Raw genomic sequence first — 16163 nt, 5'->3', positions numbered from 1 at the left:
AGGTGGGTCCTAATCCCTCCAGGTGCCGTCTTATAAAAGGGGGGAACAGGCAGGGAAACAGCCCCAGCATGTGAAGGTCCCTCTGCAAGCCAGGAACGCCAAGGAAGGCCCAGGGCTACTGGAGTGAAGGAGCCTGGGAGGCCAAGCAGTTTGCCATCAGCCACTAACCTAAAGGTTGGCAGCTCAAACCCACCCAGGAGCTCCTGGAAAGAAAAGGCTGGCAATCTACTTCTGTCCAGATTGTTGGTGTTGTTTTTAGGTGCTGTCGGGTTGGTTCCGACTCATGGCGACCCTATGCACAACAGAACAAAACACTGCCCGGTCCTGCGCTATCCTTACAGTTGTTGTCATGCTTGAGCTCATTGTTGCAGCCACTGTGTCAATCCACCTTCTTGAGGGTCTTCCTCTTTTCTGCTGACCCTGTACTCTGCCAAGCATGATGTCCTTCTCCAGGGACTCATCCCTCCTGACAACATGTCCCAAGTATGTAAGACACAGTCTCGCCATCCTTGCTTCTAAGGAGCATTCTGGCCGCACTTCTTCTAAGACAGATTTGTTCGTCCTTTTGGCAGTCCATGGTATATTCAATATTCTTCGCCAACATCACAATTCAAAGGTGTCAACTCTTCTTCGGTCTTCCTTATTCATTGTCCAGCTTTCACATGCATATGATGCGGTTGAAAATACCATGGCTTGGGTCAGGCGCACCTTAGTCTTCAAGGTGACATCTTTGTTCTTCAACACTTTGAAGAGGTCCTTTGCAGCAGATTTACTCAAGGCAATGCGTCTTCTGATTTCTTGACTGCTGCTTCCATGGCTGTTGATTGTGGATTCAAGTAAAATGAAATCCTTTTCCAGATTACAGCCAAGAAAACCCTATGAGGCAGTTCTACTCTCTAACACATGGGGTGGCCATGAGTTGGGGGCCAGCTGACTGACAGCTAACAACAACAAGGAAGGCTCTTTCCCTAAAGCAGAGAGACCTGGCCCGGCCGAAGCCTTGACCTCAGACTCCCAGCCTCCAGAACTGCTAGGGGGATGCAGGGAGCCCTCCAGCTACCTCCACAGCCTCCTGCTGCCTCCTCCTCCTCTTCCTCCTCCTTCTCCTTCCTGTCCCTTCTCTCTCTTCCTGGTCCCTCCCCCTCCCCCTCCTCCCCCTCCTCTCTCTCCTCCTCCTCTTCCCTTTTCTCTTTCCTCCCCCACTTGCTGGCCCAGAGCTGTCTTCCCATCTGGAAGCCATCACTCTGCGCTGCCTCCCAGGCTGGGCCCCGACAGCTCCAGGGACACACTTTCCAGAAACCACTTCATTCCTCAGGAGAAAGAACAACAGCCCCTGCCTCCCATCCCGCTGGCTCCCACCCCCCTGGCTCTGCAGAGAGGGTCTGGGCCATGGATGGGCCTGCCCATCCCCAGCTCTACAGGGCCGGGGCTGCTGTGGGCCAGGCCCTGCTGGCAGCTTGCTTTCTCCGCCTTCTCAATGCAAATAAATAAATAAATAAGAAATAAGATGACCTGTTTCCTTCATCACTGCTGTCAGCTCTTTCATTTCCTGTGGGGGATGCCTGCTGGGGGGAGGCCAGCAGTGGGGACAGGAAGGGGCAGGGTGGGGGGGCAGCCAGGCACTTGTCATGTGGGGGAAGCCTTTCCCCTCTCGTGGCCCCCTTTATATGTGCTCACATGCACGCAGACAGACACACACATTTGCTGACACGCAGACACACACATACACACATAGGCCAGGTACAGCACCCAGACAGCCACAGTCGCCGAACGACAGGCACAGACAAAGACACACAAACACACACGCACACTGGTGCACACGCACGCAGCCTGACAGGACGTATTTCCTCTCCCCATCACAGCCTCCTGGCACACATGGTGGTGACCATCCAGGCTGGGGGCCAGGGCCTGGGTTCCAGTGGGGGGTGCTGGAGCCCGGCAGGCTGGGACTGGAGTGTCCTTTGGGCCCTACCCTGCCACAGGGGTCAGGCTGGTGCAGCCGTCCAGCTGTGGGACCCCCAGGCGGTTTTTACAGCCCCGTGACCTTCAGTCGGGCCCCCTCACCCATAGATCAGGGTGCAAACCGGGCCCGGGGGTCAAGGGGAGCTCGGAAAGGCCCTGTTGACTGGCTGGAGAAGACAAGGCCCGGCACTTGAGAGACAGCCCGGAATTTGGAAACTGGAGCCCTTCCATAGGCACCGTACTCCCGTCGCCTGTGTTTGCGGCGCCCCCTGGTGGCCGGTCCTGACATAGCATGGGCCTGTCCAGGCCGCCTCGCCCAGACCTGCTGGGCCCGGCTTGGCTTAACCCTGGCTTTCTTCTTGTCCAGGTGTCCCGCTGCCAGTCTGGGCTCAGGGTCCCCTGCAGGACACTAGCCTCCGGGGGCAGCCTACCTGCCCTGTCATCTCCCCCTCGGCCCTTCCTTCCCTGCACCACCCTCCCGTCGGCCCTGTGAGTTTCTGCCCACCCACTGCCAGCACTGTCCCTGCCCACATTCGTGTGCCCCCCAGAACGGGAACCTGGTGAGGACCAGAGCTGTCAGATTCTGCTCTGCTCCCCGAGGCCCACCTGGCTGGCTGCACAGGGTGGCACCTCCAGAAGGGGGACCAGGTCCCTGCACTTTGGGACGTTTACAAACCAGGAGTCATTCAACGAACACTTGGGCCACGTGGCCCTGGATGTCCAGAACTCCCTGCCCTTGGGATCCTCAGTGGGGTCTGGCCTCAGAGCCCCCAGCACAAGCCTCCAAGGGTCTCTGGACTCATGACCCACTCCTGGGGCAGAGGTGGGGGAGGAGGGTGCCCTGCTCGCAGGGGCAGGGGCTGCAGGAGTAAAGGGCCACAGACGGACAGGAGTGGAGGAGAGGAAGCTGTAGGGCCTGCAGCACTCACATACTGACTCAAGGGAGCCCAAGAAAGTCTGGGGCCGGGAGGGCGCGTGCTCCCAAGGTAGTGCAGGGCTGGGGAGCCCAAGGCCCCAGTTCAGGAGAGAGGGGAGGGGCTCCAGCTTAGCAGGGCCAGGACAGACGGGCCTTGGCAAGGTGGGGCTGGCAGGTGGAGGGCAGGGGCCTGGGATGGCCTGAGGATCTGACTGGGTGGCCGGGTGGGTGGGAGAGCTCAGCTGTTTTCTAAGATGTGGGAACACATGGAGGAACAAGTTTGGGGAGACTCAGGGGGACCACAGCTATGGGTTGAGGAGCCTGGGGGAACTTAGGGTAGGGGAGAACCCCTCCAGCAGCTGAGAAGGAGGGTATGGAGTTCAGGAGAGCCTGGTGGAGGCTGCCCCTGGCTGCTGCTCGAGCTGACCTGCGGGTGAACTGGGTGAGCCCTGGGGCTTGCCCTGACATCAGTAGGAAGTGGAATTCACCAGAGCCCCATGCCCAGAGCCCCTTGTGTAGCAGAGACGGGGGCCAGACCCTTCAGAGCCACCAGTAGACACTCTCAGACTGGGTGGGCTACTTTGCCCTCCGTGGACGATGGGGTGGTTGGGAGTTGGGTGGAGAAGGCCCCTTTTCCATCTGGACATGGGAACAGACTCCCTGGGCACAACCCTCCCCCCAGCTCCAGGGGCCCCAGGGCGTCTGGGGAGCACGAGCGACTCACCCCAGCCATGAGGCCTGCGGCTTCCCTCACGGTGGCTGCAGCACACAGCACTGCCCCCAGGGTCAGGAGCCCGGCCAGGCTGACCCCCACGGAGAAGGCTGCAGGAAAAGAGAGGAGACTCAGGGGGCACCCAAGCAGGCACCGGAATGTTCAGGTCCTGGGCCCAAAATCGGACTGGGGGCAGTGGGGGTGTCCTGGAATTCTGGGAAGGCTTCGAACAGGCCATGGCTCCCACTCCCCAGCAGCCTCTGCCTCCAAATACAACGAACCTGGGGGAGGCAGAGGGAGGCAGAGCCACCGGCCTGGAGGCCAGGCCCCTTTACTTCCTGTCCCCCCAACCCCGCTATCTTTGAAGCCACATTTCCACACCACATACACCCCCATGCCCTGGTGGCAGGGGCCCACATGGGGGTAATAATCTCATCAGCCTCAGGGCTTCTTGCTCCACGGAGGCTGATGGCCCCTGGGACTGGGGTGAGGAAATGGGCCCTAAGAAGGCAGGACCCTTTGGGCCTCAGTGCCCCCCAGGTGCTGGTCTCTGCACCAGTGACCAGAGGAAGCCCATGTGTCCCCTCTTCTGTGACCCCCTGTTGATCCACCCTGGCTGAACATTAGAAGCATCCAGAAATGTGTAAGACAGGTATGCCTGGCCCCAGCCCCAGCCCCAGGGACTCTGAGAATTCTACTGTCAGAATGGGCTGGCAATGGGCTCCACACAGCAGCCAGCCAGAGGGATCCCCCAAAAGCCAGGCTATATCACATGCTCTGCTCAGAACCCCACATGTACCCTGGACTTAGGCTGAGCCCTCTCTTCTTGGCTGTCTCTCCCTCCACTCCAGAAACGATGGTCTCATCCTGATCTGCCAACGTCCAGGCCCTGAGGACTTGGAGTGCCGCTGTCTGTGTCTGGGACATTCCTTGTCATGTACCGGGCCCCGTCTCCGGAACCCTGCAGATCCCGCCCACTCCAGCATCTCCTTATGGGAGAGTCCTGAGTAGGCATGAGTCTCTATAAGAGAGCAAACCCACTAGTAGGCCTGGCCCTTACTCTGCGGGCTCCACCATCTGAAACATTGTTGACTTTCACTGCAACATTCCTGGAGGGTGGGGCGTGCCGTAGGAGGTGCTCAGACATTACTGTTGGGTGTGTGACATCAACGGCACTCTGAGTCCCTTTCCATAGATCTGCTGGATCCCAGCCCCAAGCTGTGTCCTGCCTCTGAGCCCTCACTGCGCAGACGTGGGGTCTGCCACTGGGGAGGGAGTCAGTGTGGGGGTTCTGTTAGTCATCAGTACATCCATCCCAGCTATGCATTCTGGAACTGGGGAGATTACCACAGGATGGGGTCAGGACCCACCGAACCCACTGAGATGGACCTGAGCTAAGAACCCATTGGTCACCTGATCTCCGTCTGCCCCTACTCTGGCCAGTCGACCTGGGGTCTCCTGAAATTAATATCAGTTCAGAATTAGAGTCATCTTCCTGGAAAGTCTGATTATTTCCTGCTCCCCCGGTGCCCAGTCACCCTGGGAGAAGGACACAGGTCTTTGGGGAGAAGCTGGGAGAAATATTAACAGTGCGACCATTTGGCAGTGTAGCAGGTCCTTCTTCAAGGGAACAGGGCCCCCTTCCATTCAAGGGCTCGTGGGTCTGCAAACTGACTCATGTCTGGGAGTTGATTGAGGGGCCGTGACTTTCTGATTGGTGACACAAGTTAGACCCCTGTTTACTTGACCTAGAACTCTTCGCTTGTGCAGATCAAGTAAGAATCTAGTAGACTTTCCATGTATTTCACTCAGAGGGACACTAAGCCAACACCATAGGCCTCTGTGTCAGACTATCCTGGTTACTGCTTTGACCTGACACACCCACTCTGTCCCTAAGCCCTGGCCTCCTCAGGTGGCCGGGCATGGCCTGAAGGTAGGGTTGGCCATCCCCAGCCCCCCAGCCTTCTGCCCTGTGGAGCTGGGACCCCAGAAGGGCCCTGCCCTGCCCCTGATGCCCTCCTGCTCCCTGTCTGGGAGGGTAAACAGGTCAGAAAGGGGATGACTGTCTAGGGCCAGGTGAGTGGCAGTGACCTCATTCTTGGCCAGGGCTCCCCCCCCCCCCGCCCCTACCAGATAATGGGGAGAGGGCTGATAGAGGGTGGGACAGTTTGTGTGGGGTCTACTGTTGAGGGTGAGGGGTAGTGGTAGGAAGGGTCTGTCCCCTCCACCGGAGGGCTGCTGGGGGAGCCAGCTATAGCTTTGGCCTAGAGGCAACAGCCCATGTCCACATCAGGGCCAGCCATAGGCACTGTATGAAGACCCCTCCCCAGGCAGCTTTGCTCCAGAGCCCCCTCCCCACTGCCAGCCACCAGCCCGGGACCTCGCTTACCCCAGTGGTGCATGGCCTCGTAGGGGTTCCTCTCCAAGGAGACACGGCTGATGACAGTAAAGTGGGCCCCGAAGTAGGTGAGAACAGCCATGGCAGCTACAGACAGACCGAGAAGCTGGGGGGAGGGGGAGGCAGGCTCAGAGGATGGGGCTAGGACGGGGTGCAGCCTCTGTAGAGACAGGGACACCGAGGCCCCAGAGGGCAAGGTCTGCCCACACGCCAGGCTCCTTCCAGCTTCCTGGTCTCTCCTGAGACAGGCTCAACTGAGGGTGTCCCAGGTGTTTTTGTGGGGGGTCTGCAGAGAGGCCTTTGCCCCAGACACCCCACCACACACTCATACACTCACAGACACAGACACCACTCACAGACACCATACACACACACAGGTGCCACACACACACAGATGCCACACACACACAGACACCACACACACACACATAGACACCACACACACAGATAGACACCACACACACACTGGTAGATACCACATACACTCACAGACACCACACAACACACGCAGAAACATCACACACTCACTCACTCACACACTCACTCACACACACACATTCACTGCAGTCACCCAGTCTGCAGAGAGGGGAGTAGGTCCCAACTGGCTCCTGGCCCCCTTCTGGCTCTACAGGGCCCCTGAACCCCATGTCGGGGTTTCTTCCTGTCTCTGTGTGAGCACCCTCCAGGGCCAGAGAGGCAGTAGAGCTCTGGAGCCCAAGAAGCTGGTGTCCACCACAGGGGAGCCCAGGCACAGCAGGGCCAGCGTGTGTGTGTGTGTGTGCGCGTGTGTGTGCGCACGCGTACGTGCGAGTGTGTGCGTGCGACTGTGTGTGAGTGTATGTGTGAGTCTGTGAGTGAGTGCAGCCGCAGCACTGGAGCCCTGGTAACATGGCCCTGCCCTCCCCTCTAGCCACAACCTGGCCTTGGTGGCCCCCACCCTCTTGCTCTACCCGCCTTTTACCAAGACAAAGAGTCCGGTGACCAGCATCTGGCATTTGGCGACCCTGACTCGGCTCCAAGGTCCCATGTTGGTGTCTGCTCCTGTCCTCGCCTCCCCTTGACTCTCCTCCCTCCTCTCTGCCACTGTGGTTTCCAGCTGGGCGGGGGCCTCAGACCGCAGCTGCTCCCCAGGAGGATGGCTTCATCCACCCATCTGCCTATCAACACTGAGGACTCAGCCACTAGGTGCCCCGGAAGAAGGGCAGGAAGGAAGGGGAGGAGCAACCTGGCCAGCCCCTGTGGCCCCTGCCCCAGCCCAGGCCCCTGGGCACTGCTGATATGGGAGGTCTCTCCTGGGGAGGGCTGGGCCCTGGTCTTGCTGTGGCTGCAGAGGACAGCATGTGGTGGGGGATGGGCAGGAGGGGCACCTGGGGAGGGGTGAGCTCCCTGTCATGGAAGTGTGCAAGCAGAGACTGGGCCCTGCAGGGAGTCCTACCTGGGAGGTGAACCTTGGAGGAATCAGGCAGACAGGCTCTAAGTGGACAGCAACGGAAGCATTGCCTACAAAGTATTACCTGAAACTGACGGCTGCTTTTGCGAGGAAGGAGTCTGATTTCTGGTGTCTTTGCAGAGGGACAGACGGGTAACCGGGAGGCTGGGCCTCACTCTTCAGCACAGGGCTCCGGGGAGGTTTTGTTAGAATAAGGGTCTGTAATTAAATGAGTCAACCCTCAGGGAGGCCTGTCTGTGGTCATCAGCTCCAGGGCAAAGGGCCCTGCGGAGGACTTGACCCACGTGGCTGGAGTCTGATCTGGCTCTGGGGGCCAGTTAGAACCACCGGGGCGACTGCTGTGGCCCTGGAGGTGGTGGGTGGAGCTGGGGAGGGTGGGTGTCTGTGCTGGGCCCCTCAGTTCTCTATCACCCCGCCCCATGTCTCTTTATGTGGGGTCTCCCTGGGCAGTCAGGGACGAGGCCCCACATGGCTTCTGAGTGTGGTAACTCCCTTGGCCTTGTGGGAACAGGTGAAATGGGGTTCTGCGGCCGGCTGCACCTCCGGTGGCCAGTGACAGGTGGCTAGAGGCATTTGCAGAGGCTACCTTCTTCCTTTGTGGCCCTATTTGAGTATAGGGCAGCTGTGGGCTCCTCATTCATTCCACTCTCCCTCCCTGGGCCCCTAGTCGCCTGCCCTCTGCAGCTCTGGCCCTGGATCCTGGGATCCCTGGCCTGGGTCTGCAGGGGGCCCTGTCCCTGCAGCTTCACCCTGATGGAACTGCTGAGCAAGCTCCAGGGAGTAGAGCCCAGGGGTGAGGGGCCGGCTTAGTGGACAGGCTGGGTCTGGGGTGCAGCAGGCCCTGGGTTGTGCCCCACAGCTTGGCTGCTCCCCCAGGTGAGAGCTGTGTGGCAGGGGGCTGCGTCCACCTCACCTGGAGTCATCTTTCTTGGACTGGAGTGAGGAAAGCCTTACCTAGCACTGTCCCTACAGCGCACACAGGGAGCACAAATGCTGCTCTTCCCAGCTCCCCATACTCCTGGGGCTGACCATGGTGACCAGGCTTTTGGAGCGGGCCAGGTGTAAAGTCCACCTGCCCCAATGAGCACCACTGTGCCCAGGTGGGCTGCACTGGCGAACGCACTGTCTTCACAGTAGCAGTAAGAGGACACAGCCAGAACTATTCAGGGGCTGGGACAGAGGCCCCGGGACTGGCCATGCAGAGACTGACCGGGGCTGGGCCCTCTGTTCCCTGGCCACAGCAGGTGGGCTGGCACATGTTGGGTGCCAAGGTGAGCCCCCTGCCCCCTTCACCAAACCTTACCTTCCAGCTTGTAAGAGGAAGTGGTATCTTGGGGTGTAGGTGTTGCCCCTGCCCAGCTGCCCATCTCCTCTGGGCAGCCTGGGTGCCGGCCCACTCCCTCTGGAGAGCAGTGCTGGTGCTCAAGAGCAAGGAGGGGCCCTAAAGCAGCACCTCCCCTACCAAGAAGCTGGGTCAGGTGATAGACGCCCCCCCCCCACACACACAGACCATGCCCTGGGAGTCAGGCACCCTCCACCTGGCCTTGGCTGCTGTGATACTTCGTTTTCTGTGTCCGCTTGGCTGGGTGGTGGTGCCTGGCTTTTTGGTCTAACGCTAGTCTAGGTGTTGCTGTGAAGGTGTTTATATGGGACGGGACATTTACAATCATTTGGCTTTAAGTAAGGGACATTGCCCGCCATGATGTGGGTGGGCCTCGTCTAATCAGGTGAAGGCCTTGAGAGCAAAACCTGAGGTTTGCCAGGGAGAAGGATTGCCTCAAGACTTAATATAGACATCCTGCCGGAGTTTCCAGCCCTCCTCCTGGCCTACAGGTTCTGGACTTGCCAGTCCCCACGATCACAGAAGGTGACTCCATAAAATAAATCTCTCTCTCACATGCATGTGTTTGTGTATATATGTACCTACTCCTCACTTACAGGCTATCTCATTATCCAACATTGTACATTGTCTTACTCATCTAGTGCTGCTACGACAGAAATACCACAGTGGATGGCTTTAACAAAGAGAAGTTTATCTCTCACAGTCCAGTAGGCTAGTTGTCCAAATTCAGGGTGACGGCTCCAGGGGGAAGGCTTCCTCTCTGTTTGCTCTGGAGGAAGGTCCTTGCCAACAGTCTTTCCTTGGTCTGGGAGGATCTCAGCACAGGGACCTTAGGTCCAAAGGATGTGCTCTGCTCTCAGTACTGCTTTCTTGATGGTATGAGGTTCCCATGTCTCTCTGCTCGCTCCTCTCCTTTATATTTCAAAAGAGATTGGCTTAAGACACTACCTAATCTTGTAGCCCTCATCAGTATAACTGCCAGTAAGCCATGATACTACATCACAGTGATGGGATTTACAACACACAGGGAAATCACATCAGAAGACAAAATGGTGGACACTCATACAAGGGAATCATGACCCACCCAAGTTGACAGATATTTCTGGAGAACACAATTCAATCCATGACACACATTTACCACAGTAAAAAATCTACTGCCCAACTATTTCGTGCGTTAATGACATACGCCCGGCAGAAACGAATGCTGAGGTGTGAGGTGAGAGCAACGCTGGCTGTGATGGTTCATGTTATGTGTCGGCATGGCTGGATCATGATTCTCAGTGGTTTGGCAGTTATGTGATGATGTAATATTTCAGTTATGCAATGATGTAGTCATCCCCCATTTTCATCACATAATACTGACTTTCACCTAATGACCTGGTCTTTGGAACCTAAGTATGTCAATAAGTGAGGAGTATATATGTACATTTTTTTATATATATATACATATCCCTGGTGGTGCAGAGGTTAAGCACTCGGCTGCTAACCAAAAAGTTAGTGGTTAGAACCTACCAGCAGCTCTGCAGGAGAAAGATGTGGTCGGCTTCCATAAAGATTACAGTCTTGGAAACCATAAAGGACAGTTTTACTCTGCAAAAAAAAAAAAAAAATTTTTTTTTTTTATAGGGTCACTGTGACTTGGAATTGACTCGATAGCAATTTTATATATAAAATCTTGTTGGTTCTGTTTCTCTGGAGAACCCTGGCTGATACTGCTGCCCTCTGTCTATTTCCAAGGAAGATGTTGAACGTAATGTTATTTATCAGCCAGGGACCTCCTTTTTCCTCTTTCCATCCCTTTGTCATTATTAATTAATTGATTAATTAAAAATGGCTTTGTCACAGAAGTCAACTGAAAGAGCTCTCACTGGCCAAAGTTGGAACAACCTGAGCAATAAAATAAAATAAGTAAAGTAGTACTGGATTATAACCCAAATTATAAAATAAATATGAATGATTCCATACTGATTATAAGTAAATGACTAGATAAATAAAGAATTAGGGGAGAAAAGACAAGCCTCTTGTGCAGAATTCAGTGACATGCAAGTTGATAGTATGTACTGTAGATGTGATGTTGACGAGGGTGAGAATTTACCTCTGTGGTCTTCCTCCCAAAGACCCATCACCCCAGTCTAATCATGAGAAAAATATATGCATTCCAACTGAGGGACATCCTACAAAGTCCTTGGCCAGCACTATAAGGAGATGGCTCACGCAATAGTGGAGGCCAGCAAGTCCCAAATCCATGGGTCAGGCAGCAGTCAGAAGACCTCTGCTGGCTCACACGGTTGAGGGGCTGACGAACCCCAAACCTGCAGGTCAGGCTGGAGGCCTCTGCTGGCTCATAGGATTGCAGGGGCCAGCAGATGCAAAATTTGCAGGTCATATGACAGGCTGGAGGCCTCTGCTGTCTTACACCCCAAGACCTGGAGGTCAGAAGAGGAAAAGATTGTAGGGCTGAGAGAGAGCAAACTTTGCCCAAACATCTATTTATATACTGGAGGTGGCCCATACCCCCAAGGAAACTCCTCTTTCAACTGATTGGCTGCTTATATCAGGTCACGAAATGGAAGATGATTTCATGGTGTCTGTTAAACCACTGAGAATCATAGCCTAGCCAGTTGACACATAACATTAACCATCACACTGGCCAAAGAGCTAACCAACTCAGCAGAGGAGAACACAAATGATAAGTACAGAAGTTGACCCATTTTGTGGGTATCGACCGACCTCTTTCTGCAGCCACTTCTGCCGTTGCCCAATTGGCTCATGACAAAGTGACCATGGCAGCAGGCATAGAGGTTGTACATAGGTATGGCATACGTATTTCCACTCAAAAGCATCGATTTGCTAAGCACCCTTCCTGGAAACAGCAGAGATGAAAACTGACCCCTCAGTGTTGCACAGGACACTCTATCAGCTATCTGGTGGCAGTTGATTACATTTGACTGCTTCCATCATGGAAAGGGCACAATTTTGGTCTCACTACAATAGATATTTCACCACGTTTCTGTCAGGTTGTCATACTGTGGTGACTTGCGTGTTGCTGTGATACTGGAAGCTTTGCCACTGATATTTTAAATTCCAGCAGGGTCACACTTGCTGGACAGGTTTCAGCTTCCAGACTAAGACAGGCTAGGAAGAAGAGCCTGGTAGTCTGCTTCTGAAAAGAATTAGCCAGTGAAAACTTTGTGAATAGCAGTAGAACATTGTCTGATATAGTGTCAGAAAATGAGCCCCCCACGTTGGAAGACACCCAAAATACAACTAGGGAAGAGCTTCCTCCTCAAAGTAGAGCCAACCTTAATGGCGTGGATGGAGTAAAGCTTTCAGGACCTTATTTTGCTGATATGGCACAACTCAAAATGAGAAGAAATAGCAGCAAACATTCATTAATAATTGGAATGTGGAACATACAAAGTATGAATCTAGGAAAACTGGAAGTTGTCAAAAATAAATGGAATCCATAAAGATCAAAATCCTAGACATTAGTGAGCTGGAATGGACTGCTACTGGTCATTTTGAATTGGACAATTATATAGTCTACTATGCCAGGAATGACAAATTGAAGAGGAATGGCATCAAGTTCATTGTCAAAAAGAACATTTCAACATATAGAAAAATGGGACACAATGATTCGAGTAGTTGCCCAAAATAAAACACCAGATGACTTTCCAGTAGAAAAAAAGGCAGTAGAACTACCTGATACGGAATTCAAATCTCTAATATTCAGAGCTATCCAAGAAGCAAAAAGCAAGGAAAAAAAGACAAATTCATGGAAAAGCCAGACAAAGTCATGGAAAATACAGACAAAAAAAAAAAGAATCCAGGAAAATACTACAAGAACGAAGTGTCAAGATAAATTCACAATTAGAAATCATACAAAAACAACAATTAGAAATCCAAAAGATAAACAAGATTTCAGAAAAGGACAATGTCAGAGAAGGGTTGAGGAGCAGGTCTCAAATGATGGAAGACAGAATCAGCGAAATTGAAGATAAACAATGGATACAACTCTGACGAAAAGTCAGAAAAAAAGGAACTAAGAAAAGTCAGAAATATGTAGGATACAATCAAAAACAAAAATTGGCAAGTGATCAGTGTTCCAGAAGTGGGAGAAAACAGAAAATACAGAGAGGATCACTGAAGAATTGCTGACAGAAAAATTCCCTAATATCATGAAAGATGAAAAACTGACCATCCAAGAAGCTCAACAAACCCTATATAGAATAGACTGCAAAAGAAAATCACCAAGGCATACCATAGTTTCACTTGCTAAAACCAAAGACAAAGAATCGTGACAGCAGACCGAGAAAAATGAAAAGTCATATACAGAGAAGAAACAATAAGAATAATCTCTGATTATTTGGCAGAAACTATGCAGGCAAGAAGGTAATGGGATGGCAGGCAAGAAGGTAATGGGATGACATACATAAAACCCTGAAAGAAAAAAATTGCCAACCAAGAATAATATATCCTGCAAAACTCTCATTTAAATACGATGGTGAAATTAGGACATTTCCAGATAAAGAGAAATTAAGGGAATATGTAAAAGCCAACAAAACTTACAAGAATTATTAAAGGGAATCCTTCAGTCTGAGAACAAACAACATCACACCACAGCCTAAACCTAGGACATGAGATCATACCAGCCTGATACCAACATAGGAAATGAACTCTCAAGGACTATCCAAAACCAAAAGAATTACAACAGGGAACCAGAGAGGTTAATCTGTAAATGACAACAATGTCAGAACAATAAAAGAGGGAATAAACAGTGTAGGTATAGAAATTTCTAAGGGAGTGGAAGGCAAGGTGATACCAAGTAATAATAAACTGGTTTAAACCTAGGAAGATAAGGGTAAATTTCAAGGTAACTACAAAAAAGTTAACAAACCTACTCATCAAAATAAAGGAGAAAAACATAAAGTCTCAGTGAAAACGAAATCTACAAAAACAAAACAAATGAAAGAAAAATCCACAAACAAAAGGAATTCAGCGCAGGAGAGTAAGAGGAACAAAGAAAACAGCAGCACCACAAAAAAAAAAAAAAAAAGGACTACAAAATGAATGATCGATAAACTCACTCCAAAAAATAAAAATAAAATATATATATATTTTTTACCAATAATTACACTGAATGTAAATGGCCTAAATGCACCCATAAAGAGACACAGACTGACAGAATGGATTTAAAAAAAAAAAAAAAAGGATCCATCAATATGCTGTCTACAAGAGACACACCTTAGAAACAAAGATGCAAATTTATTTTAAAAATCAAAGGATGGAAAAAAAATACATCAAGCAAACAGCTACCAAAAAAGAACAGGAGTGGCAATACTAATTTCAGATAAAATAGATTTTAAAACAAAATCCACCGCAAAAGACAAAGAAGGGCACTATATAATGACTAAAGAGGTGATCCATCATAAAGACTTAACCATAATAAACATCTATGCACCCAATGACAGGGCTCCAAAATACATAAAACAAACTCTAACAGCACTGAAAAGAGAAACTGACTGTTCCACAATCATAGTAGGAGACTTCAACACACCACTCTCAGTAAAGGACAAAACACCTAGAAAGAAACTCAACAAAGACACAGAAGAGCTAAAGAGCACAATCAACCAACTTGATCTCATGGACATATATAGAACACTCCACCCAGCAACTGCAAATTACAGATTCATTCCTAAGGCACATGGAACATTCTTCAGAATAGACATCTTAGGCCACAGAGCAACCCTCAACAAAATCCAAAATATTGAGATAATACAAAGTATCTTCTCTGATCACAATGCCATCAAAGTAGGAATTAACAACAGGAAGAGCAAGGGGAAAAAAAATCAGTTATATGAAAACTGAATAACACTCTGCTTAAAAACCACTGGGTAATAGAAGAAATCAGAGATGGAATAAAAAAAAAAAAAATTCCTAGAATCAAACAAGAATAAAAAGACATCATACCAAAACCTTTGGGACACAGCAAAGGCAGTGCTAAGAGGTCATTTTGTAGCAATAGATGCACACAGAAAGGGAGGAAATCAAACCATTAGGTACACAACTTGAACAAATAGAAAGAGAATGGCAAAAGAAGCCCACAGCCACCAGAAGAAAGGAAATAATAAAGACTAGAGCAGAAATAAATGAAATAGAGATTAGAAAAACAATAGAAAGAATCAACAAAATCAAAAGTTGGTTCTTTGAAAGGATCGGCAAAATCAACAAACCACTGGCCAAACTGACAAAAGAAAAATAGGAGAGGACACAGATAACCCAAATAAGAAATGAAATGGGACACATTACAACAGACCCAACAGAAATAAAAAAGGCTCATAACACAGTATTATGAAAAATGATACTCCAATAAATTTGAAAACCTAGAGGAAACGGACAAATTTCTAGAAACACGCTATCTACCCAAACTAACACAAAATAATGTTAAAAATTTGAACAGACCCATAACAAGAGAAGAGATTGAAAATGTGAAAAACAAAAAAACCCAAAAAACTCCCAACCAAAAAAAGCCCTGGCCCAGATGGCTTTAATGGAGAATTCCACCAAACATTCAGAGAAGAGCTTTCAGTGGTACTACTCAAACTATTTCAGAATGTAGAAAAGGAAGCAATACTTACAGATTCATTCTACGAAGTCAGCATAACCCTGATACCAAAACCAGGCAAAGACACCTCAAAAAAAGGAAAATTACAGACCAATATCTCTCATAAAAATAGACTCAAAAATTCTACCCAGTAAACCCAGTGCCATTGAGTCGATTACAACTCATAGTGACCTTACTGGACAGAGTAGAACTGCCCCATAGAGTTTCCAAGGAGCACCTGGTGGATTCGAACTGCTGACCCTTTGGTTAGCAGCTGTAGCACTTAACCACTACGCCACCAGGTTAGCCAATAGAATTCAGCAGCGCGTCAAAAAAATAATACACTACGACCATGTAGGATTCATACCAGGTATGCAAGGATGGTTCAACATTAGAAAATCAATCAACATAATCCACCACATAAATAAAAATGAAAGAATCACACAATCAACACAGAAAAGGGATTCAACAAAGTCTAACACCCATGTCTAATAAAAACTCTCAATAAAATCAGTATAGGAGGGAAATTTCTCAACATAATAAAGGGCATATATTCAAAACTAAAGGCCAACTTCATTCTTAATGGAGAGAAGCTGAAAACATCTCGCTTGAGAACAGGAACAAGACAAGGATGCCCTTTATCATCACTCCTATTTAACATTGTGTTGGAAGTCTTAGCTAGTAACGGGCATCCAAATTGGTAATGAAGAAGTTAAACTCTCCCTCTTTGTGGATGATATGATACTATACATAGAAAACCCAAAGGACTCCAGGAGAAA

General features: G+C 50.4%; 1 protein-coding gene across 5 annotated transcripts in view; it reads right to left on the bottom strand.

Moving 5' to 3' along the window:
- TSPAN32 (tetraspanin 32) overlaps positions 1 to 7119 on the bottom strand; it is a 29589-nt gene extending 22470 nt beyond the window's left edge. For 2 of the 5 annotated variants that reach the window (XR_010322368.1, XM_064287577.1), the window contains exons 1-3: positions 6950 to 7119; positions 5980 to 6094; positions 3603 to 3700 (exon numbers count right to left, since the gene is read on the bottom strand). Coding sequence is in view for 4 of the 5 variants with exons in the window: in XM_064287577.1 (XP_064143647.1) it covers positions 3603 to 3700; positions 5980 to 6094; positions 6950 to 7015 (279 nt within the window). In the remaining variant the exon portion in view is untranslated. Of the gene's footprint in view, positions 1 to 339; positions 1107 to 3602; positions 3701 to 5979; positions 6095 to 6949 lie in introns of those variants that run through there. The other 3 variants (XM_064287579.1, XM_064287580.1, XM_064287578.1) reach the window with 2 other exon arrangements.
- Between the last annotated feature and the right edge of the window lie 9044 nt (positions 7120 to 16163).

This window comes from Loxodonta africana, chromosome 7 (assembly GCF_030014295.1).
Source record: "Loxodonta africana isolate mLoxAfr1 chromosome 7, mLoxAfr1.hap2, whole genome shotgun sequence".
NCBI classification, from domain to species: Eukaryota; Metazoa; Chordata; class Mammalia; order Proboscidea; family Elephantidae; genus Loxodonta; species Loxodonta africana.
Note: the sequence above shows the minus strand (reverse complement) of the source record. Positions and strands in the feature narration are given on the sequence as shown.